The sequence below is a fragment of the Vitis riparia genome, chromosome 7, assembly GCF_004353265.1.
Source record: "Vitis riparia cultivar Riparia Gloire de Montpellier isolate 1030 chromosome 7, EGFV_Vit.rip_1.0, whole genome shotgun sequence".
Lineage (NCBI taxonomy): Eukaryota > Viridiplantae > Streptophyta > Magnoliopsida > Vitales > Vitaceae > Vitis > Vitis riparia.
Genome location: NC_048437.1, coordinates 3,072,177 through 3,098,040, shown reverse-complemented (window position 1 = coordinate 3,098,040; position 25,864 = coordinate 3,072,177). Strand labels below are relative to the sequence as shown.

At 35.9% G+C, this 25,864-nt stretch overlaps 2 protein-coding genes across 2 annotated transcripts; one reads left to right on the top strand and one right to left on the bottom strand.

Annotated features, from left to right (window-relative positions):
• Window positions 1-195: 195 nt before the first annotated feature.
• On the bottom strand, window positions 196-19,877 carry LOC117919456 (RNA cytidine acetyltransferase 1). The gene is made up of 26 exons (XM_034836663.1): window positions 19,494-19,877; window positions 19,316-19,407; window positions 17,505-17,676; window positions 17,260-17,382; window positions 16,773-16,946; window positions 16,299-16,409; window positions 16,048-16,181; window positions 15,820-15,913; window positions 14,382-14,480; window positions 13,280-13,416; window positions 12,994-13,091; window positions 12,252-12,375; window positions 12,092-12,179; window positions 11,906-12,005; window positions 11,775-11,827; window positions 10,157-10,333; window positions 10,022-10,059; window positions 6,948-7,041; window positions 5,695-5,874; window positions 5,491-5,599; window positions 5,331-5,400; window positions 4,827-4,974; window positions 1,870-1,998; window positions 1,523-1,648; window positions 794-859; window positions 196-715 (listed from the first exon to the last, which is right to left on the bottom strand). The coding sequence occupies exons 1-26, from the start codon at window positions 19,596-19,598 to the stop codon at window positions 458-460; spliced, it is 3,099 nt and encodes a 1,032-aa protein (XP_034692554.1). The 5' UTR covers window positions 19,599-19,877; the 3' UTR covers window positions 196-457.
• A 458-nt stretch (window positions 19,878-20,335) lies between these two features.
• LOC117917225 (protein SLOW GREEN 1, chloroplastic) lies at window positions 20,336-25,332 on the top strand. The gene is made up of 4 exons (XM_034833426.1): window positions 20,336-21,072; window positions 22,830-22,979; window positions 23,319-23,399; window positions 24,804-25,332. Exons 1-4 carry the CDS (start codon window positions 20,395-20,397, stop codon window positions 24,987-24,989), a joined length of 1,095 nt encoding a protein of 364 aa, XP_034689317.1. The 5' UTR covers window positions 20,336-20,394; the 3' UTR covers window positions 24,990-25,332.
• The last annotated feature ends 532 nt before the right edge of the window (window positions 25,333-25,864 follow it).

The following is a 25,864-nucleotide window of genomic DNA, read 5'->3' as shown; positions in this document are numbered from 1 at the left end:
TTTAATTCACCTACTTTTTGTTCCAAATTCAAAAGTACATGGGAAAAAGTCCATTATCTCCCAGCATCCACTTAACGCCTAAACCAAATCCTCATCATTTACCCTTCACAACTTGAAAAATTAAGTTGGTGTTTCCTTTAATGGAGGTTTTGGACCATTAAGGTTAAAAAATATAGCAGAGAGATCAACAGATAATACTTTTCTCAAAACAGAGCAAACATAAAAACTCAAATAAATAAATAGGAAGGAGAACGAGAAATGCTAGAGTAGAGATGGTGTTCCTTCTACTGTGACAAATTTTTTTTGCATCCCCTCATATTTTGCTATAACTATAAACCAAACTAGTGGCTGAAATAAATAACACGGAAATTCCCTCGTGAACAAAAACTACACTCAACTTGGAGCAAAACCATAGGGCCAGGCCACGCACCTTGACTTTTGTCCCACCGACAATAAACTAAGATTTCCTTTTCTTGTTTGATTTGGAGCTGTGGTGATCCTTACTACGTTTTTCTCCGCTCTTGTGACTCTTCTCCTGCTTTCCATGCTTCTCCATTTTAGTTCTACTCGACTTCACACTGATGAGACCGCTCGAAGGTAATTTCCCACCACCATTTTGCAGAGCTTTCTCGAAATCAGCTTCTCTGTCTGCAATGGCATACTGTTGGAGGAAATCGGGATCTAGTAAACTCTCTGTCTTTGCTTTCATCCCATCCTAAGGAGATAACGGTATTGGGTCAGTTCAGTTCTTCCAGAATATTATGAGACAGAGGTAGGAGAAATGGAGCATTACCTCGACTTGCTTTGCTGCATCATTGAGATCCTCGTCCACGGAGATAGTGTGGGGTTCCATCACGATCTGAATACAGAATTGAAAAATAAGAGGGAAAGATGATAGTAAGGGTGTGATGTATAGACAGGGAACAATCGGTTTCGTTCAGACAGCATGATCAAAACTGCTTCTATTAAGACAAACCATTGACGGGCCCTACTTTTTAAGGTGATCGATCCTGCCAAACTGTCAAAATCTAGCATTCCACAGAATCCACACTCACCTCTGACAGCTTTCCCACGAAAAATTACATGGCAATCAAGATTTGATGGTTATTTTAGAGTTCTTAATGTCTTTCTTCCTCCAGACCGTGCCCTATGTAAAAGGCATGCCTGGATGGCAATAAAAAGCAGAGGCCCAATATGGAGTTCATTCTCAAAACCAAGGTGAAGGAACTGCATGAAATTTGGAGCAGCATCTGTCCTTTGAATGTGCAAATTCTCGAAATGAAACTAGCTATAATTCATCCCTTGGAGGGGTGAATCTTTGGACAGGACAACAGAAGCTCTGTATGGAGTCTCAAGTGGATAGGTGGTACCCAGTTATTTTATTTATTAACTAAAGCATCTAATCTATTCCCAGAGAATTTACAAAATAATGATAGCTAGAGATCCAGATGCAATCATAGGATTTAGATTTCTAACAAGTATTTGGATTTAAGAACAGTCTACGGTTTGCTACTCTACTTACTTCTCTTAGTCGAGGTAGGGTTGACTCGATCTCCTTTGAAGCAATACCATAAAGATATTTGTACAATTTCTTCATAGATTTTATGAACAGAGACAAAATTTGTTGCCTTTCCAACTTTATTTCTCCCTGCAAAATATGAGTTAAAAAGAACATGATTCCATCACCAATCACCACTGAGAATCACATGAAACCATTCTAATATAAGTACATAACAGAAGGGAGACTCTTTTGTTTGAGCCTGACCCAGAACAAGCATCTGGGATATGGCTCATACGAGCTTAAAAGGAAATATGCAAGAGAGAGAGGAAAATCATTCAATTACTGTTTGGACAAGTTGAGAATCTAACCTCAATGTAAGATATGTTTTGGTTCTGCAAACCAATGCAAAGTAAAACGGAAGCCTGAGCATATGATAATGTAACTGGAAGCTTCTCTTGGTAGTATTGATGTACAAGGATAGGAACAAGGTCCAAAATCTGTAAAGTAAAAAACAATTTAGACATACAAATATGCTTGTAAAACATTAAATGAAGAATCCCCATGTTTGGTTAAGATAAGCAGTTTCCACAGTGAATTCTCAAATTTTGTATGCCTTATATTATATACCTTAAGAGATTGATGCTTCTGACAAACCAAACCAGCATGCTATCCCCAACATCATCTTTTAATCAAATCAATAAATTTCAAATTATCATTCCCTGGTCATGCTAATGACCATCAGAGGATCAGTCAGTGCCTCCACATTTCAGAATGTTGGATTAAAGAGAATTAATCACATCTGTCCATTCTTCATTCACAACTGGGAGATGACTGGTCACATTTGGGAGGTAACAACCAAGATGACCTGGTCATGTTTTGGGAAAGAACCTTTTTTGTGGGCACCATACTCAGATGTATGGGAAAAATCTACCATCCCCTACAGAAAACTATGCATTTGAGAAAGAATTGCTCCCATTAGAGTATTTTTTTTTTTGATAGGAAACCACGCATGAATATATTGATAGAAAAAGAAGTACAAAAGGAGGATGAGGAATCCTCCCGCCAAAAGTAAAACTAAACAACACGAAAAAATAACAATACACTAGGCCGTCCCATTGGAACTATTGGATCTACATAATGCTAGCCAATCAAGTTGTAATACGTTAAGGGGGATGCCCTTAAAACCCGCTGAACAAAAAGCCCAAAAGGACGCAAGAAAATGAATGGAATCCCAAAGATTCTCTGAATTCCATGAGAGTATTGAAATTGGAAAGCAGAGGTTGCAAGTGAATTCTAGTGGTAGGAGTGATAGAAATTCTCCTGCTCAAGCACCAAGATTTATTTCTACTCAGAAGCTTTGGAAACCCCCAATTCATTGTGATAAAACAGTTGACTTGAACTAAAAATTATTATTATTGATAGGTAAGAACTAATTAAAATTTATAACCTACATTATATAGACTCCACATTCATGTGTCAGACATGGGTGTGTTTCTCAGTATTAGATTAGTGTAACCTCCAAATCCTCTGTCGCTTCATCACAGCCAACTAGTAGAAATATCTTCCTTCACTCCCCAGGGTTAAAATGATCTACAGCAGAGCATGGTTTTTGAAATATATCAATAAACTGTAAACGATCCAGTAGGTGTGACTGCTGCTTGAGGTTTTAGTGACCTAGCAGCAGATCTGTCTACTTGTAGCAGGTAGAGGTTCTACCTACTGGCCTTCCTCTCCTGAGTCCTCTCTAGATCCATTCTTAACAGCTACCAGGGAAATGGTGGGTTTTTAGTGTTTTGAGTACATGTAGGTTTGGCAACCATGGATAACAGCATCCTTAAGCAACTGTACTTAGACCACATTATGTTCTTTATATTCTAAACCACATCTTCATAATACTATTTTGCAGCCACACCCTCCGTTAACCCCCAACACATCAAGTAAAAATTTCCTGCATTCCCCTACACATCAATCCATGTCCCAACAGCAATTCAAACAAAAAGTAGCTTCCTTAAGAATTAAGAAAAGAGCTTTCATATATTGACCAAAAGATACTTAGATAAGTCACAAAGATGTCTCAAAGCTCAAGGACACATCTGGTAGAGACAAGTGGCAGCTACCTTTAAAAGTTTATCAGAGCACAAAGGAGTGGGCTCCAAGGCCCCAAGCTTTAATTTGGCACTCTCTAGACGATAATGGGCTTAGTTGGGATCTTATATAAGTCAATATGAGTTCAGCCTAGAAAGTACTTTCAGAAATTAAGTTATGTGCTTAGTCAATGGTTAAAGTTACCATTTTCAGTCATTATTGTTGTCATTTTCCAACAGTCTTTAATGTGGTCAGTAATTAGTCCAAGTTTGTCTTTTCAAGTTGCATTTCTTGTGTCTAGTTCCAAGGAGTTATAATTCCCTAGAAAAGTTTTATATAGTAGTTGATTAGTCTTTTGGAAGGAATCAATCAATGAATGAATTTTCAACAGCCAGTTTTTCCTTTGTGAGATGCAAAGAGTACTTGGGTGTGAAGCCTAAGGTTTCTAGGAGTGATTCCTAAGGTCCTTTCAATTATACTCTCCTTGCATTTTACTTTCTGTACTGCATCAACATCTCTTCACCATGTAACAGTCCATCAAAGCCGCCATCTCTGCAGTAAATTAACACCATTGAAGTCTGAATTTTCTTCCATAAGATAAGCATCACCAATGTCCTCCAAAATGCAACTACTAGATTTTTGAATCCCGCACCTATAACAAACTCATCAAAACCTTTGTTTCCTAAATAATTTAAGGAGACACGCCTCGTAACTTCTACTCTCTAGGACCACGGATTAAGAGTCCAACAACCATACTTTCATACCACTGATATTATGTCCGGAAAGACTCCCTTCTTCACAAGTGATCAAAGTCATCTGTCAATGATCTACTTATTATCATATCAATCACCTATCAACAGGTAACTTTTGAGATAATTCTTTTCCATTTTTGTAACTCTTCTCCCCTTGATATGACTACACACACACATATAAAAGAAAAACGAAAAATAACATACAAGGAAACTGTAACATGAAGTAATACTAGCTCTTTTATCAGTTCATCCTTAAATGAACTTACACTCTAGTGTGGTGATGCTGATGGCCCACAACTACATGAATTTCAAACATGAGTAGCCAGACCTAAATGGTTGGGTAATACCTTAAGGTTTTGTTCAGTTTAATTGAGGTAAATTTTACTAGATAATTTCAATTCTGGTATAATTCATTACTAATAATATCTAAAGTCATGAGAACCATTTCTGTTTCCATTAGCAACAAAAAAAGCAGCAGGAGATCTTACCATATGGAAATCAGCCAGATTATTGGTATAAGCTTCCAGTCTCTTCATATCATGTGGTGAAAAAATTCCATTTAGCGACGTCAAAAATCCATTTGAGGGAGGCATTGTAGGTTCCACATCCTGGAAGTTGATCTTTGGATCCAATATGCTAAAACATAATAGCTGGTATGAGCATATTGAAGAATAAATGCACTCATAGAAGGGAAGAATGTTGAGTTGAGGTTTCAAATAGATTCAATTCTAAAAACTTTCAGAATGTTTGAGAGAGAAAATGGCAACAGTTTTTGAGAACATGGTTTCTATTATTCTGTTGTCCCTTTTTTTTTTTTTTTTTTTGATAAGTTAAAAAAAAAATTCTATTATTCTGTTGTTCTTAATTAAGGTTTGAAGTGGAAAGGGGAGATTGGATGATTTTCATTTTTTTCCCCCTTCTTTTAAGCATTGAAAAATACTTTTAAAATTGGATATTGGAAAGCAAAACATCCTAAAAGTACAAATACTAACCTCATGGCAAGCTTATATTCCATCGTCCGAAAACTAGCACCCAGTAATCTAGCAAACCTTCGCTTGAAATCTGGGGGTTAAGGGAGAACTAGCCATGAACTGAGGATCTCTGAATAAAAAATTTAGAGCAAAACAATGATATAAAAAATAATGGACTTGCCTTGGTAAAATGGACCAAAAAACCCCCACTGATCAGATCCGCTAACTTCAATTTCATCATTGTTCAATGGCTTCAGAACCATACATGTGTGCTCACCAGTCACAGTACTCTGATAAAATAAAAGAGTCAGAATTCCAACTAATCCTTGAAAGTATGTATACCATTCATGTAACCAAATTATGGGGTAACATTCATGATCTTCACCTGAATCTGGCCAATGTAGAAAGGGGCAAACTTGTGTCTCCTCCAAAAGCGAAAAAGGTCAAGGGTAAGCCCAAAGGAGACACCAATGTAATGGAGCTTTTCCGGTCGTCGTTCATGAAGATGTACTAGCAGGTGTGGAAGGTCTGTTCGGGGTTTTATATTTTCTTCTAGCAATGAAACCTGTGAGAATAGAATTTCCAGAGTCAAAACACAATATCACTTTGTCCCATTGATCTCTATGTAAAGTATATACCAACTTATGGCACAGCCTGTGAGTTGTTATTTTGTTTTGAAATCAAATGAAGAGGAACTACATCAGTTCTTACAAGTTTCACATCCATATAGCATGACTCAATTTAAAACAATTAAGCACTATTTGAATATCAGATGAAGCAAAGTGGGTGCTTGAATAACCCAGTTAAGCACATAGGATAAGCAGGTACTGTTTGCATTAACATGTAAGAAGTCAAATGCAGTTTTTTAAGCTCAATAAGAGCATTGATATGTCTGTTTGGCTGGTTTTTAAAGAAACTGCTCGTCTTCAAGAAAGAGCTTTACGTGTAAGGATAAGGTTGCTTCTTTTGGTAGCCGTTCTTTTAGATTATATAAGAAGTTGCTTTATGTTTAATGAAACTTAAACCATTCTAATATTGCCCATAAAACTCATAGCTTGTGCTTCTGGAAAAAGGAAAAAGAAAAAGGGATGCCAAACAAAGGTGTAGAATCTTGCTCTTTTTCCCCCTAATTGATAGGCAAGCAAAAAATGTATCATGTACAGTACCTGGAAAAGAAGTGCACCAAAGTACAAAGGTTGCAAACAAAGGCCACCCAAGAGGCAAAACTAAAAAAAGAGAGTGAAAAAAACAACTCCCTCCCTCAACAAGTGGCCAAGTACCCAACCAATGCACAAAAACAACCTTAGGCATTGACACCTCATCTATAAACACCCTAACCTGCATTAAAAGAGTACAGAGAGATTCAAAACAATTAAACCACGTACATAGCCTACAGGCATCTAATATGATCTAATAAGCCATTGAACCTCAGATACTGAGTGAAATCTTGATGTACAACTCTTATTGTTTGAGAGAAATGAAGTTCTTTAAGACACCCTTTAAAAATACCAAGTACAGGCATCCATAATCAATCAGCTAAGAAAAACAACACCAGCATTGATGATAGACATTCTCACAGATATAAATAAGCATCATTTCTAAAATGGAATGGAAAAATGATGGAGTCTGAAAATGAACCTTCTCTGCCGCTTCTGTAACTCTGACATGTGGAGTCTCAACAGTATTTTCAACATCTATTTCAGAAATAGGAGTCAACTGCCCTTCAAAGTACCTGTAGACAGTAAAACAGTAAATGCCTCCCTGCTAACTCCTTGAATGCATAAATTGTATCCTATCAAAATGAATATATACATATATATAAAGATCCTTGAACTTGTAAATGAGTCCCAATATAAGCCACAGCAATTACAGGTCAGTTGCCAAACCTAGACCAGTCTAAATCATAGATATCCAAAAAATGTCGACATCATGCGAGCCTTTGATCCTATACCATGCCATTACCCCTTATGGATTAAAGAAATTTTGTTGCTAACGCCATATGGATATAGTCTACAGAACCCCCAAATTTTTGTTGCTAATTCCATATTTATATAATCTATGAAAACCCAATTATTATTATTATTCATGTTGCTACTTTTGTTGTTGTTGTTCTCATTGTATTTGATTTTCTTTTCCTTTTAGATATCATACCACTGGATGCCACAGAAAGCCAATATTGTCCACAGATATAACAAAAAATAAATAAATAAATAAATAAACCTCAATGCGCATATTGGAAATCATTTCAATAAACAGTGATAATTTAAAGTAAAATTTTAGAACATTTTCAAATCCAAAGATTTAACTATGATACAAATCACAGCCAATACTGCAGTGAAGCAAAAAATGGACACACATTGTGTTTGTTAAATGTTTTCTTCCTTTGGTTTAGAGGGAGGAAGTGCATCAGAGTGTCAATACCAAGCTATAAAGAGACATGAGAATTTCCAAATTCATAATCTTCATTAGTTTATTCCTATCAAAAAAAAAATCTTCATTAGTTTATTCATGCCTACTTAAGGTGGAAGCCATTTATTGCTAAGCTCTTATCCTTCATTTGCAAGTATGAGAAACCTTAATGTCTTTGCTCCGGACGCCAAGGAGAGTTTGTTTAGGATTGGAGAAAATTCAAAGGGATTTCCCTTGCGGAGGTGGGTCTCTAGAGAGTAAGCCTCATTTAGTGAAGTGGGCTATTGTGTGTTTAGACAAGAGGAATGGGGGTCTTGGAGTTAGATGCCTTCATTCTCTAAATATAAATATATATATATATATATATATATATATATATATATATATATATATATATATATATATATATTTTGATGGGTAAACACAGAAGAATACAAGGCATACAGGTGCAGGAAGTATACAATAGGTGCCAAAAGGCAAAAAAGAGCAAAACAGGACGAAAAACAAAAACCTCGCCTGCCCTCACCTAGAGCCCAACCAATCAAAAAAGTCGATTAAAGATAAAGGGTCAGCATCTATATACAACTTTATCCAAGACCATAGATTACACACAAAAGTATACTTCAATCTATGTATTGAAAACTCTTTATTGTCAATCACTATCTTATTTCTTTCTTTCCACACTGCCCAAAAAAGGCATAAAGGAGCCAACTTCCAAGCTTTTTTGTGCTTCTTGCCCATAAAGGACCCAAACCAACCAAGGAGAGTCTCCCTTACTGAACAAGGGAGAACCCAAGTCACCCTAAAGAGAGCAAATAATAACTCCCACAAAACTCTAGTCTTCGTGCAGTGAATTAAGATATGATTAATAGACTCCTCTTTGGCTAGACAAAAGAAACATCTATTGGCAAGGGACCATCCCCTCCTTTTGAGTTGATCTAAAGTTAAAACTTTCCCCTATGAGGCTTCCCAAGCAAAAAAACCCACCCTTGGAGGAACATAGGGGCTCCAAATTATTTTTCTTGGAAACCGGACCGTACTTCCCGACTCCTCAGCACTGTAAAGAGACTTAACTGTGAAAAATCCACATTTTGTCTTCATTCTTTGAATAAGGCCCTCCTTTGCAAGTGGAATTGGCGCTTTGCCACCAAAAGGGATGTCTTCTAGAGAGAAATTATTTATGGCAAGTATGGGGAAACGAAAGGGGGTTGGTGATCTAAGGATGTGAGGAGTAGCCATGATGTTGGGTTTTGGAAGGCCATAAGGAACTTGTGTGACTTAGAATCCAGTCAAATTTCTTTCTCAGTGGGCAATGGGAGAAAGATTAAGTTTTGAAAAGACAAATGGTGTGAAGGTGAGCCTTTGTGTGATTCGTTCCCCTCCTTATTTGCCTTATCTAACTCTAAAGAGGCTTGGTTGGCGAACTTGTGGATGCACTCTAATGGAAGGGGTGCTTGGTTTCCTATTTTCTCTAGATCCCTCAATGATTGGGAGGTTGAGGCTGTGGAGTGCTTTTTGTCAAGGCTTCAAGATAAGGTGGTGGTTGTGGAAGGGGAGGACAAGTTGTTGTGGGCAGCAACAAAGAGTGGATCCTTCTCTATTAAGTCCCTCTATTCTATTCTTGAGGCAGGAAGGGTAGAGGCTTTCCCTTCTAATGTAATGTGGAATGTGTGAGTTCTTCCTAAGGTAAGCTTCTTTGCTTGTGAGGCATTGTGGGGGAAAGTTTTGACTTTAGACCAACTACAAAGGAGGGGATGGGTTTTAGCCAATAGAAAATTCAACTATGTCTTTACTCGATTTTATTGATTGGTTGGGGTCGGATTGAGGGATGAAGTATTTTTGTTTTCCCTATACTTTTTGGCGCTCTTTGGCGGCCATGTGTATCATGGTGCACCCCTTTTGGTGCTTTTTATTAATACTATAGCCATTTACCTATCAAAAAAAAAAAAAAAGTATGAGAAAACCTTAATGCTTAGATCTTCAAGTTGCAAAGTACATGAGGTACAAAGTATAGATTGATTAAGTACTAAAATCCAGTATTTTCCCTTGCTTTTGTTTTATTAGCGACCATTATCTATGGAAAACAAGGAAAATGACATCACATGGATTTGGTTACTAGAAAGCAATGTGAGCACAACTGAAGCCTACAAGTTTTTTATTTTATTTTTGAACATTTTGTTCTCTCTATTAATGCAAATTGGAGTAAGCATACACTCAAATTCTCTCATTACACTTTCCAATAGGGCTCCAATATGTTCAGCTGTGTAATGACAAAGCACACAGAAAGTGAATGAAGTTCATACCTAGTTAAAAGTTCCACTGCAGCTGAACCATATCCAAGCTGCAAAAGGAGAAAGAAAAAGGGATGACCTTTTTACAAGATCTAAAGAGAATCTACCCAAAAAACTCAATTTAGCATGCACGAAACAAAGAATTACCCTCATGGCACTTGGATGGGTGGCAATTCGAACAATGCGAGCACCTGAAAGAGTTGGGAAAACTGTGTCTTGGAATTGCTCACAGAATTTCCAAGGTATTTGGTCTCCAAAAGGTTGACGACCATCACTTAAACTTTTGATTGCAGATTTACGAGAAATCTGTCCTTCAAGGCATACCTGTAGATAAAAATGATAAAACATATGATTCCACTCAGTGTATTGACTATTAGAACAATAATGCTTAAGGTATCTCACAGGCAATATCAATTAAAGCAGATTGCTGACCATTACATCTGCATCACAATGTTTCAAGGAACCACTATAAACTACAAATTGCTCTTGGGTGTGTAGACAGCTACTGTTTTGTTTTTGGGTCCTGTATACCTTGAGTCGCTTTTTTGGCGTCTCTTTTTAATATATTTTCTTCTTCATCAATCCAAAAAAAAACAATGCAATAGTGCAACCTTTTTAGAGGGGTGGTTAATTAGTCCAAAAATATCTCCTTCCAAAGATCAAGTCTGAAAAGTTATTTCATTGAGTTTGGCCAAGGACACAGTGAGAATGTCCAATCCAGTCTTCCCCTTAAAAGTAACTTCTTAAAGATGTATCTTCTCTCCCTATTGTGTTTTTTCATCACATTTCAATCCATCATCCTGAACATTATCAGATGTCACTGTAGTTTCTGAGAATAATGCAACAATATTTTTTTATTACAAAAAATGCAAAAAATGTAAGCTTATAAAGAGGACACTGCTTTGTCCAAAAATGCCTTCTTCCAAAACTCACTCCTGAGAAGATATTCTCTAGAAATTCCATATTTTAACACAGTGAGAATAGCCAATCCAACCTTCCTCCTACTGTAATTTTTTAATGTATCTTCCCTCCCTCGTGTACTGTTCCTCCTTCTAATCCAAGCCATCATGCTTTAAATTATCAGATATTGCAAAAATTTCCCCGTAACTCCACCAATTTGCAATCTAGGAATGGCAAGGATATATCATGCTTTCATCTCCATGCTCTATCATGAAGCTCCTGTACAGCTCTACAATCTTCTTTTCTAGGAAATCAAACATGACAAATTTATACTTTTAATAATCACCAGTCCTGAAATGTTGCATAATCCCTAAGATGCATGCCAGATAACTGTTGCCCACCTAGAACACTGACAAGTAAACTCCATCAGTTTATTATACTAAATTATATATTTCTACATTAATTTTTAAGAAAAAAATAATTCAAAAGCACTGAATACTTTGCAAACATATGTCAGAGCCAAATTTGTTTCAAGAATTATGCCTGTCTACTCTATTATTATGTCATAAGCAAGATGAATTATTACCAAAACCTTTTAACTCCAAAAAAAGTATAAATATCTCATATATGATCCAGTATCATAAGGAAGACTATGGCAATAAAACGTTGAAAGAATCATTACAAATATCCGCAGAAGCAGAAAAGGAAAGCTCATAACATCAGAGTTTTCCAGCATCAATTTTCATGAAATAGAAGTTGCACAATGTATGGGACACAATAATAAAAGGACTTAAAATCTTATCACAATACTAGTGCAAAAACTAGGAAGAGGAGCAAAAGTATGCTGCATAAGAAAGATACCAACCTGAATGACACACAAAATATCAGGAAGGTGGTTTTTTGACTCGTCAACAGGGCCTGCATAGATTGTGTGATTAGAATTCTATCTCAGAACAAATGACATAATAATAACAATCCAATAGAGAATAAATATACCAAGTAACACAAACAAGTGGTGAGCTGGAGCATCAGCCATTAATTGTAAATCATTTGGAGAATTTTTGTAGTGAGAAGCAACATACAGGGCCATCATTCGCTGCAAAGTCAATAATACATGAGCAAAAGTTTTTCACAAAATAAGGAAAAAAAATGAGAATCATTACCAGATTGACAAGTAGTTACCTGCAAAAATAACTCACTGTCCTTGTGATAGGAGAAAAGAGTATCTCGATTAACATAGTAGAGATCACACTCACTGGGTGGAGGTAACCTGGTTGCAACAGAGAAAGCATGAATAAAGAGAAGGAAAAGGTTCACAGGTTTTCGATAATCAACTTCCTACCGGCTAATATTAGGAATGGAGTTTGCAACATCCAAGCAAAGTAATGTATTCAGCCACGATTCAATTGGATCACCAGAAGCATATCTGATAGATTCACTCAGTTCTATCTTTTTGAACAGACGACCTACAATTGAAGGAAATTGAGAGCTGAGCAAATTTTTGAAACAAAAAATACAGAGACACAAGTTCATACACACATCTAAAATGTTCGCCCACAAGGTCCAAAGATCCAAATTTGTGAACCAGGAAAGAAGTGCACTAATTATTGCTTTTCTTCGAACATGAGATTTTCAATTTTATCGACACAAAAAACTATACTAGAAATTTGAAAGGATTAGCTAGGTGAAGTGTTAAACCCAATTTTACAGAAGCATAAGGATTAGAATGAGAGCAGCAGCACAATAGACAAAATATATGTTATTTCAGGATGGTAGAAGCAGTGCCAAAATAGATCTTGAAGTTCACATGGTCAAGGTTAAATTATCAGCATCTATATCAGAAAAGAAGTAAGAAATAGCCTAGATTGGATGAAAGGCATCTAAATCCTAACAGAATTCAATGATACCTCCAAACTCCATTTATTAATAGGAAAATACATAAATACAGAGGTACAAATGCACCTCAACGCAGGATGACCAATGACCTTAGATTATGTGGTTCATCAAAGCCACTCTCACTGAAAGGCATGCATGTAAAATTTTGATTCAAAGATCTAATAAAGCCAACTGAAGCCCAGAAATACCAGAAAGGGAGTTTTCCACACTCTTCGTAGGCATTTGACTTTGCTCCTCCAATTGCTGAAGAAGTTTTAGTGATAAGGACCGACCAGTACCTTCATAGCTTTGAGTAAAAAACAAAAAGTATATCAACAGTTAAATCTTTAGAAGACATTAAAATTACTTGAAGAACACACAGAAAGATTTACATTGGGTGGACAAGGAAAATACAAGTTCTTTCGGCAATGTAATGGCCACTGAAGCACAACTTATGACATGATCCAATAAGAAATTAATAGAGACAAACCATACCCATTTACAGTAGATGAAAGGAAAACTAGATAAGGACCAAGCAAAGACTTGACAACTGGCAATGGAATAGCTGCTGCTTCATCAACAACCAACAGTTCAACCTGGGAGAGCTTTTCATGTTCATGTGGTTGTATATACTGCCAAGACAATAAAGAAAATTGATAATAGATGCATGAGGTGTTAAGCACATATAAATATAAAGAAAAGAATATTCAAAAGGTACTTGATAACATGCACATTGGAACTGGTGCTGACGCATTCAGGCATAAATCTAGCATTTCATTTTATTTTATTTTTATTTCCGTATTTTTTTTATAGGCAAATGAGAAGATGTATTAAAAGCGCCTAAATTGAAAGGTGAATGTAAATTGATCGACTTAAAAGTTCAAAAAATTCAAAGAAGAAATACAAAGCAGTCCTCATTCCAAAATCTTTCAAGGCAAAAATGGTATAAGAAAGGAAAAAATAACAGAGCATGGACAAATAACAGAGGATGGAATCTGAAAGCTGCACCTTGTGAAGATTGACTATGTTTGTCAATTTTGTGGCCAATTTAGAAACAGACTAATCAAAAGAAATTTGAACGCATAAATGGTCTGAAGGAATTGCTCAAAGTGGTACAGAGGGAACATTTTATTGCCTTCTTGAGCTAAGTAGTATAAGCACAAACCATTTGAGGAAGAAACTCTTCACACACTTAGCATGTATTTTTCAAAAAAAATTTGGTATACTAGTGATGTGAGTTAGCCAAATCCATAAAGCAAAATGGAAGCATCCACTTCCTTTTTAAATTGGTACTAAACCATAAATATCATTTAGATCTCCTTGTCACAATGCATTCCATTATCCTGGCTTGTGTATTCGTCTAACTAACAAACATAAAAATGAATGTTACTATGCCCAGATCCAATCTCCATGTAGGATATCTAATACAAGTTTCCAACTACTGAAAAAATGTTTGAGAAGTAGATAAACTACTGCAACAGCCTTATAGTTACATAAATGAGTAACTCCATGAAGACCTAGTCTCATCGTCGATACTCCACACTTTTCAAATGGAACAAAAACATATCATATGAAAAGTGTGTCCATAGTCACCCACCTGAATTGTTTGTCTGTGCTGTCTGTATATATTGATTCGAACAGTTGCTTTTTTGAATTCAGGGTTGGTACTTTTCACTACATCATAATCTATATGCTCCTGCAAGCATAAGTTGCAACAGTTAGTTTAATGTATTATGCAGAAGAATGTGACATGTGTAAATGGTGAACCGTTTCCAATACATGTACAGAAACTGAAACAATAAATGACCATTTTAGAGAGATGCATAAAATTTGCAAAAGAAAATGTTTTGAAAGTCACAGATGTCGATCTAATTTTTTTTACTTTAGAAGAGGAATTAGTCTCATTTTTCTGAGCATTGCTTGTGTACATTGTGTGTGTATGTGCTGCACCTCCTCTTTTGTTAGGCTGTTTTAATACACTTTGTTCTTTTGCCTATTAAAAGAATTAAAAAAAAAAATGCAAATCAAAATGTTTCAAAGTCACAGATACGCACAATCACAGTTGGGGACTGAGCTTATTTGTGGAAGCTGGAGCACATAAGTATCTAGCAGTTGCATGCCTTCAAAAGGAAACATACCTAGCAGTTATGCAGGCCATAAGGGATAAAGAGATCATGGACCTTACCATAATAATATCAATGGCATAAATGCCCTTCAACTCATTGAAATAAGATTTACACAACAGTTTTAAGACCATAACCCTTTTTTGGGTAAGAAATGAAGCAAGATGGCTACATTTCCAATGCTGTAGGTTTTTCTCTAAAGGCATGCTATGGTGAATGGGTTAAGAAAAGAAAAAAGAAATAAACTTTGCAATCTAGGTTCCTGGGCAATCACACTTAGAAAGGAAGTCTGAAAGGCTCAATTAGATGCTGAGAACTGTCAAAAAAATCTGTTACTAGTTCTAAAAGATTACATAGGTTTACATAACTTCATAGGAATCCCTTCCCCAATAGAATAGAAGCTAAAAGAACTGGAATTCCCAGACCAACTTCTACAAATTTGAAGCTAACTTTTACATATAAATATTGAAAATTCAAACTGTTGTGAATATTTTGCCATTGACAATCTAATTTTGCAAAAGTTCAACTGTACTTGAAGTTTCTAGCTAGCAATAATACATTAATGGATAAAATTTACTCATTTCTTCCAAGTATTAAAAGAATTGTATGAAATCTTGTGTTCACAATACAGAAAATAATGAATCCACTCCAAGAAGACTCAGACCATTTCCTGCTGGATTGGCATGTTGGAAAGAAATGGAAAACAATAATTTGTTAAAACCACAGTTTCAAGAAACTCTCCAGAAATCTATTCTTTGAAGAAAGAAATTACAGCAGAAATAAAAAGTAAAACCGGAATTCTTTGTCTGCTACAAGAGTCAACAAAAACTTGTTTACAAATAATAATATGATTAGCAAGACTACACATTTGAAGCTTTAATAATTTATTTTAAGGGATAGAAAGATCAATACCTTGTATTCAAGTGCATCAAATCCCTTGCAAATGAATTCGAACAAAGTCTTCAAGTTATCAGGGCTTGGGGCAGTTACAAAGATATTTGAATAACTATAAGCATAAATTTCTTTTATCAGAATGTAACAAATTCAAGATGGAAACAGAAAGGCACAGGAAAAGGAAAAAAAAGGATAACTAATAATTAAAAAAAATTTAAATAAGAATATGTAGCTCAAGCATATTACCCTGCAGCAATCGCTCCAGCAACAGCTAGACCAAGGGCCGCTGATTTACCACGGCCACGAGCAGCAAGAGACACAACTGTGCTACGAAGTGCCTTATCCAAAATTGCATCAAGAAATGTGATAACAGCTTTTCCCTATTCAAACATTGTAACAATAAGTAAAGTCAGCAAATTCTTGTTAAAGTGATAATCAAGTTTGTAATCACATGTTTGAGAATTAAAGACTTCACACCAGTTAGACAAATAAGTTACCTGATCCAGTGTACAACATTTCTTAATCAAAGGACCAACAGGAAAATCTTCATTTAGTTGTTCTTTCAGATTCTTCAGGTCTCGTTCTGCTTCTGAAAGTCCTTCAGAGTCCTTTAATCACGAAGCAAGAGACAAAGAAAGTAGATATGAAGAAATATACAGGAACAAGAATACTTATGATCAATCAGCTTTGTTACTTCACATAATGAAAACTAACTATCAATTCCATAGTTAAAAACATGGTAACCAAATATTAAACAATTTCACAAGTAGTGGAACGATACTTTGAAAGAAAAAATATGCACTCTAGTACCATTCAGCACATTTTTTTCATTTGGGGTTCTACTAAGCAAAGAATTGACTAAACCAAAGAAAAAGTTCAGATAAACAGTTGCAATAAATTTATTTATCAAAACATGAATTGCAAAATTTTAATTCTCCAGTAACCTCTAAGTTATAGAAGTGAGAGGCTACCTCTTTAACTGGAACTGCGGTAATTGACCTTATGTGAGATGAAATTGGTAAAATATTCAGCTCATCATCCATAATAACACATGCTTTGCATGACGCAAGTGATAACAAGAAACGCTCATTAAAGCGACCCGCAGCCTCAGAATGGGATTCTGTACGAAACCTCTCATGAACATCCTGAAATTATCAAGTCTGCTGTAAGTTTTAATAATGAGAAATGATAAGTTATGTGTTCCTTCCAAACATTAAAGCAATATAAGTTTTGGAGTAATAGTTGCATAAAAAATGAGCAGAACCAAATTCTTGTTGGCCATAATTATGTATGGTAAAAAAAAATTATGGAAAGCCTTTTTCCAAGTAATGAGCTCAAAGAAGAATGAAAACAAATAAGACTAGAACAAAATAAAAATCTTGTCTCTTTTTTTTCCGACTATTTCAAATTCCAAAAAACCAAAGCTATTATGTCGGCACTCTTGTATGTGATACATACCATAACCATGGTGCACAGACTGGTGAGGGAGGATAGAGAACGGAGCAGCAACACAATCAACCCACCACCCTCTACTGTTTCTATTGTTCTTGCTAGCAGATTTGGTGTCAAAGCCTCAAAATCCTACAAATAATCCAATAGAAACACTTAGAAACAACAAGACTCAATGAAATCAATATTATACAAACCAACAAAATTAGAATGTGGTGGTGTCAATTAAATGACAGCAACAACTGGCAATCTACCTGTAATACACACATGCCAAATGTATTCCCTAGAATTCTCTCTGAGTCCTTGTACAAGCAATATGTTAATCCTCCACTTTCAACAAAAAGTGAAAAGGGATCAACCTTCTCAGGATCCAGCAGTCCCCTTTGCATTAACTTTTTAACCTGCTTTGCACGTTTTTTCTTGTGACTGAAAAAATACAACCAAACTAATCACAATTGTGCTGGCAACTATCATGAGCACAGTAAAAGGAGACCATATTAAATACTATGCTAACATTGAGAAAAGATTTTGACTATTCATTTTGAATTTCCTAAAGGTGACTCAAGAAAAGATCAAACAAAATTAAATATAACCAGGCTGATCAGCAATTAGGATATCTAAATGTGTTTACAAGTTAACTATGTGATCATGATGCATTCCAAAACTAGAAGATATTTGGGTGTTACTTCAACACTAGTTTTCTTTCTTATGCCGAAATGAATCCCTATAACCACCAAGGGCATATGTGTGCCCATACACATATTCCATGCACATGAAAAGAAATTGGCACACACAAATCAAAAAAATATAACCCAGGGTGTAAGGGATGGCAATTGCTTTGTTGACAAAATGAGCATGGAGGGGGAAAAAAGATGTTGAGATAGGATGGCTTGCTTGGAACTATGAAGTTGCATTTATTTAATGGAAATGGCTAGTAAATTTACATTTATGTCATGGAAATGACTAAGAAAACTAACCCCATTTCTTCCTGTGACCTACCATAATACACACCCTCAAACTCTATCTTCATCATATGGTTATCCTAGTTTTGTAAGTGTCACCCTGTCCACTTAGAATCAATTTAGAGATCAACTTTGGAGATCAAACTTCAAAAGTAGGACCAACTTCGTGTTTACCCAAAAAAGAACCCAAATCTTACAAGCTTAAGCTTTTAGATTTACCAATTAAAGGTGATAACAGATACCAGTTAAAGCTTTTACAAGCATGATATACTAGCTAAATACCAATGACATGCTACAACTAAGAAGACCATTCAAAGTCCTTAACCTTGATTGGTGCATCCTATGTAGGTAGAGTGGAGAGACGATTGATCATCTCTTCCTACATTGTCCGATTACTTTGAAATTATGACATAGGATATTCTCACATGCTAGGATGGTGTGGGCTCAATCAAACAATATTTGCGATATGATTGTTATTTCTTTCAAGTGTTTTGGGAACTCTACTAGAGACAAAACTCTTTGAAAGATCGCTTGTGTCGCTTTATTGTGAATTGTGTGAAGAGAAAGGAATGTTAGGATTTTTTAGGATACTTGGAATATGTCTGAGATGATGTGAGACTTGCTTCATTTTTGTATTTCTTTTTGGGCCTATTGTACTAAGATTTTTAAACCCTTTCCTTGAATTATAATTCAGGTTAGTTGCCTTTCGATACGTACACCTTAGCGTTGGACCTGTATGGTGAGGTTCCTAGATGAGCTTTAAGAGATGTTACATTTATATAGGCCTTTTTGTTCCTTCTGTATAGTCCTCTTTGTATAGTGGAGGTTTCTTTGGGTCTTTTGATCAGGTTTGTATATCAAGAGGAGGATTTCTCATCCATCTCCTGTTTTTATTCACTTCTAATTAAAGGTGATAACACATAGCAATACAATGCAAGCAAACTTTCATGAGTTATACTAACTTCATTTAATCTCTCAACTCACAAACATTGATTGAATCGCCTTTTTCCAAACCCTAGCCACTAGGAGCCCAATGAAGCCCACACTGCCACATTCATTTAAGAAGTTGAGTTCCAAATTCAAGAAAAAAATCGGAAGCCAACCTGCTAAGTTCAAGTTTGTCCTTGTAACACCACAAAACAGTAGGTCTAGATTTGATCACCGCCTTACTCAACATGTAGTGAAGATTCACAATCTGTTCAAATCAAAACAGGATTAGCAAACGCGACATATAAATAATATAAGAAAGAACGGAGAGTAGCGAGTAGTGGCAGAAAGTGCCTGGTCACGAGACTTGTCGCCGATAATAACGAACATAGAACGGTGTCTAGTCTTGACGCCGTTTTCGATCAGAGTTCTGATGCGCTCGTCCACTTTCTTCCTCATTTTTAGATACTCTAGTCACAAATAAAATTATTGCGCTGAAGCTAGGCGAGGAAAGTATCCAGCGGATGGGCGGCCGCAGAAAGAGTGGCAGTAGCGGCGGCGGGTGGCTGAGCACGCGCGGCGGAGTTGTAGGTGGAAGACGGTTTGGTTCGCCGGAGACAGAGCGTATTTATCCGGCGGCGAATCCGGAGATAGAAGACAGTCGGTGAGGCGGGGAGAGCGGCGGTCGTGAACTTGCTGTTGAGAGACGTTTTATTTGTAGAAGAGAAAAAAGAGGAGGGCAGAAGCGAGCTCAGGGGAACTATTCATATTATTTTCTTTTTGGAAACTAAATAAAATATATTCTGTTATTATTGGGGTAACGTCATGCCGTGGGCCAAGCCCAACACAGAGAAGACCCAACCCAAAAATCCGAAAATGTTACAAGCTTGAACTGATTAAGGGGTGTTTGGTTACTAGAAAAATGGCGGAAAATGAAACAGAAAATGTTAAGAAAATTTATGAGAAAATTATGCTTTAGGGGTATATAAAACTAATAATGGGCTTAATGTCGTGTAAAATTAAACTAAAGAGTTAATAAATATTTATAATTGAATTAAAAGATTTGATTTTTTCATAATGTCAAAAATACCCATTATTTTTTAATAATGTCAAATATATCCTTAGATATAAAAATGTATAAAATGAATTTATATTATATATTAAATTGAGAAGCATAAAATTTATAAAAGATAAATCCTAAAACCCCAGGCTCTCAAGTCTCAACTGCCTCTCCACTGTCCCATTTTCGATCACGATGGGTTCTTCTTCAATCACCACTTTCTCACTCCACTATCAACCGAAATCTCACCTTTTCAGGTCTTCAAAACCCGTCTCCTTCAACCCACTCGATCTCCACAGGTCACTCTCGCTCCCATATCACTCAACCAAGCTTCATATTTCCCCAAAACCCTCATATATCTCCACACCCTTTTCTCAATTCCATGTTCCCAGGATACCCACTTCAAATTTCTCAAGGATTGCCAATCATCTTATCCCAAAGGAGGAAATTTTCAAATTTTTTTCAGAAAAAGTTGTGGTTTTTCTTGTTGGGTCAGTCATTTTCATGTGGTGTCTGGGTGCTAGGCCAGCAATGGCATTACCTGCTCATATGGGCAGATATAGTTCAAATGTTGAACAAAAGAGAGATGCCCAGGATAGTGAGAGTGAACATGACGACATGTATGCGAAGGTATTGGAGAAGGACCCAAGGAATGTTGAAGCATTGAAGGTGGTTTTGTATGGGAAGATGAGGAGAGGGAAAACAAAGGAGGCTGTGGAGTATGTGGAGAGGTTGATTGACATTGAACCGGACGAAGTTGAATGGAGGCTTTTGCAGGCGCTTTCTTATGAGATTATGGGGCATCTGAGTAAGGCTAAAAGGCTGTTCAAGGAAATTTTGAAGGAGAGGCCACTGTTGCTCAGAGCTTTACATGTATGTTCTCAATTAAGTAATCTTATTTGTGTTAGTTTATCATTTGTGCAGCTTTCTATATACTTGAATTGAATTTATTGTTGTTTTTTTGCTTAGAAAGGGGTGTAGAATGTAGCTAGTTAGATACGTACTGAATCACACAGTCATATCTCGTTTGACTCTAAATAGAGTTATAAGTCGAAGATAATTACTAAGGTCTCTCAGGAATGTGAAACATCTGACATTAAATTTATTTGGGTAGGCATAATTTCACCACGCTGCATTATGAATCCATGCTGGGAATGTTGGTGCGTTCATTTTGATCACCTAATTATTTATTTAATCAACTTTTGTTTGAACTTTAAACAAATCATTTAGGAAGGGTTTACTCTCCTATTTTACAAGAAGTGGTCATTGTACAAGAAAGAAGTAAGGAAAGGGTAGGTTGAATTGCCTTGCCTGCTGAGAAGGATTTATAAAAAGGGAACAACAGTCAGAAGGATCCATATTTGAACCATATCTTAAGTGGGTTCATGGAGCATCTCTCCTTGGTTATAAAGGACCATGGTGCCACTTCTGAGACACCTGAATTCAGTCTGTCAGTTGAAGTCGGTTTGGGTCTGTGAAGAGTTGCTGCAAAGGTTGAAGCTGGTGGGGTATGATTTCCATTTTGGATGTCATTCATGGAAACCTGTTCTGTACTCATTCTTGCCACCTGCTATAGCTTTGTTTTTTTGTTTTTTTTTTCCCCTCTTCAAATTCGAAAGAAATCAATCAGCTGGATCAACCTCTTGCAGTACATCGATTCATAAAGTTGATTTATGCTCTATGATCTTTACTAGTTTTATCCCTCTTACATTTCCTCTTTAACTGGCACGTGGGAACCTTGAAATTGATTGAATGATGTCACAAATTGATGGATCTTATCGATAGGTTGGGTTGAGCTGTTTCTTTAGGGAAGTGGCGTGGAAGTCTTTTTCATTCCTGTTACTGCTCTAAATGCTGGTTGTCTATGCCCCATGTACATTATGTTGTGCCCTCTTCTTTTAAAAAATCTGTTTTAACATATTTTCTTTGTCACAGAGATTAGTCTCAATTGAAAAAGGTATAGACATGAGTCTTTGGTAACCAATGTGATAACAAGGCGATTAACATGGAAGAAAGGCCTGTAATAGGAATTTCCTTTTCTCATAGCTGTTTTTCATGTGCATAATTACTGAATTTCTCTCATCCATGAATTGTTGGAAGGAAAGACGTCTGAATCGACTAAAGGTTGTGAATTTTAAGTTGTGTAGCCTGTCTTCATGCTTGCTACTTGTTCAAGGGTTTATGACCCTTATAAGTTAGTATCAATAGCAAAAACATCTCTATCCGTACAACAATAATTCAATATGTTTAATGTCATTTAGGCATGCATCATCCTTCTAAAGGAAGATTTGCTTTTAAAAGTCACTAAAATGGTTTCCTATGTTCTATTTACAACACATGCCAAACCATGCACTAGTTTGTTAAACTACTTTGAGTCTTAAAGAACTTAAATTTCTTTAAAAGAGTCTAATTTCCTGGGCTTGGAAGTGCCTAGAGCGACTAGGGCACATGAATGTACAAATATTTCAACTTTATACAATTTTTTATTTTTTATTTTCTAATCAGGATACAAGTTTATAGCATATCAAAGATTGTGAATTACCATTTTGTGGACACTAATGGCTAGTTCTTTTTTCAGGGGTGATCTCTTGTAGACTCTAACCTCGTTGCTTGTATCTCTTCTTCTATAGGGTTTGGCATTGGTGATGCACAAGAACCATGAGGGCCCAGATGCCGTGTTTGAGATGCTAAATAATGCTTTGGAAGTTGCTCGTCATCAAAAAAGAGTCACTGAGGAGAGAAGCATAAGGATTCTAATTGCACAAATGCATGTTGTACAGGTAATAACCAGTCCCTCAACAGCTCAACTTTAGGAATCCATTAACCTGTTCTATTTTGGGGTCAGTGGTAGGATATCCCATGAAAATAATCCCATTAGCTTGTCCATGTGATGGCACATATCCATCCTTTAAATTGGAAACAGTATAAGAATAGTGACTGCAAGCAGATATATGCATGCTGTGTATTGGATCGGTAGGACCCATGGCCTTGAAGATGGGATGTACCTATGATTTTCTCAATCACAACCTATTATTACATTTACAGGGCCTTGAAGATGGGATGTACCTATGATTTTCTCAATCACAACCTATTATTACATTCACATCTACACATTTCAGGGAGACTTGGAGGAGGGCTTGAAGAAATTTCAAGATCTAGTTGATGAGAATCCTCGTGACTTTCGGCCTTATCTTTGCCAGGTAATGAAAATACTTGCTTACTTGCTGCTATTGGGATCTGGTAAACATGATCTTTAACACTCTCTTTTGTCAAAAGTTTCATTGCCTGTAATGGTTTGTTTAAGGTTTCAAAACTACTTGGATTTTTTAAGTCTCCCTTAGAATTTTCCTATTTGTTGGGGAACCACCTCTCAATAAGAGGTCAAGAACTAAGCCTCAACCTACCCTCCACCAGTGGCCAAACATTGATTTCTTCAACCCATGAGAAGATGAATCACTTTCCCAGGCTGATCTTTGTTGTATGCTTTGGTGAAGGAGAAAAGAACTGGATCCTTGATTAAGTAATTGTTTGTGTCTGCCTAGCAGGCCATGTATTGAACTCCTGATGTTTGAAGTTGTATTGTCAAACAAAAATGTTGTTTGCCACTTTGTTCTCTATATGAAATCATTTTTCAGTAAAAAGGGGAAAAAAGAAAAAAGAAACAGGAAAAGGAACTAGTAAGAAATTGGCTGCTAACAGGATTAGAAGGATAGGGTGGTTCGGTTGGGACCAAAGATTGAAAATTCACACCCACAACCTTTTATTCTTCTATGTTGCTGGAGAAAAATCGAGCCTTTCCCCATGGATGGAGTTTGAAATTTTTGAGTTCCGATAAAGGCTTGGGATGCTACTTGGGGAGGATTTTGACTTTGTATCAGCTTCAAGGGAGTGAATGGACCTTGGTGACTAAGTGCTATTTATGCAAAGACAGAAGCATATTAAGTGGATTATATCCTTCTTCATTGTGCTTAGACAAGGGTTTTATGGCAGCTACTTTTTCTCTTTCTTTGGCATAGCTTGAGTGCTGCCTCAATTGATTTGTGAGGTTCTAGATTGGAAGGGTCTTTTGCAGGGAAAAATTGAGGAAGAAAAGCTTGGAAGCCCCTCATTTTTGTTTTTTTTATTTTTATTTTTAGGATTATTTGGAAGCAAAAACTTGGAGATCATTTGAAAACATGGAGCAAATGTACCAAATGCTCAATTCCTTGCATGTTTCTACTCTTGATGTGGGTTAGAAGGTTTTTAGATGTGATATCAGTTTCTATGGTAGTTCTGTAGATCAGATGAGTTCTCATTAATGGAAGGGAGTTCGTTTCTTTTTCTTTTTTCTCTTCTTTTTTTCCTGCTTTTGATGTCCTTTGTTTTTTACCACCTTTTTTTTAATCCAAAATATTAAGAGAAACATACCGGAAAAATAATTAAAATGTATAATGTAATGGATAGGATAACCAATCTTGAACTTTAAGCCCCAATTCTGATTCTTGGTCAAGAATTGATTCTTTTGAAACAAACTGGCACTTGAGCAAAAAAAAAAAAGGAAGAAAGTGAAATTCATCTGTTTTTAAAATTTGATAATGGAATAACCCATCTGTGAATTGTGGCAGGGGATAATCTACAGTCTGCTGGACAAAAAGAAGGAAGCCCAGGAACAGTTTGAGATATACCGGACTCTTGTACCAGAAGAATTCCCTCAGAGGGGGTTCCTTAACGATGTTGTATCAGCAGCAAAGGCAAAATCCCGAGAACGGTTCCATAAGGAGTTTCAGGCAGAATTCTCAAACATAAGGTAGGGCTTTTGCTCCTCTCATCACAGATTGAGCTGGTAATTATCCGCCCTTAACATCATTTGTACTGGGAGGAAATGCATGTGAAGATGCAGACCCTGAACAATGTTCCGAAAGTTATACGCTAACCGATGAGTTTTAGCTCTGAGTTTTAAGTGAGGTAAGAAAATGGATCAAGGGTTCTTTGTAATCAACTGTTTTATCAGAGGAAAAAAAAAGTTGAAAAGATTGTGATATGCAAGTTGGAATTTGGCAATTTCAATCACCATCTCCATTATTTTTGCTAGTTTGAATTTTGTTGTTTTTAACTCATTCTTGTATATATATATATATTTTTTCCTTTTTCTTTTTTTTTTCTTTTTTTTTTTTTGTTATTTGTAATGGTAGTTCATATAGAGACATTTATCCTGGGAAAGCACATGCTACATGCTACTAATTTTCATGTAGTGTGAGTCTTTATGTAAGGGTTTAATTATCCCACAATATATCTGTTGTTTGATTTTTTTTTTTATTATTATTTTAATCAATCTAAGATATATTATATAGCAGAAAGGGTATGCCCTGTTTGATGGTTGTAAAAAATATTTTTCAAAAATCAAAATTTGAGAAGTAATTCTTAATTATTTTAAAAATAAAATTTCATTTAAGAATTTAAATAGAAAAAATAGTTTTTTATTTGTATTTTATAATTAAAAAAAAACTTAAAACATTTTAAATTTGTGTAAAAAATAATATATTTTTATAACAAATTCTTAAAAAAAAATTAATGATTTGTGAAATGTGTGTGTGTGTTTTTTTTTTAAATTCGAAAAATAATTTTTTATTGGAAAAGGCAATTTAATGGACATTTGTTTCAAGAAATTGGAAATCCAAAACGGCGT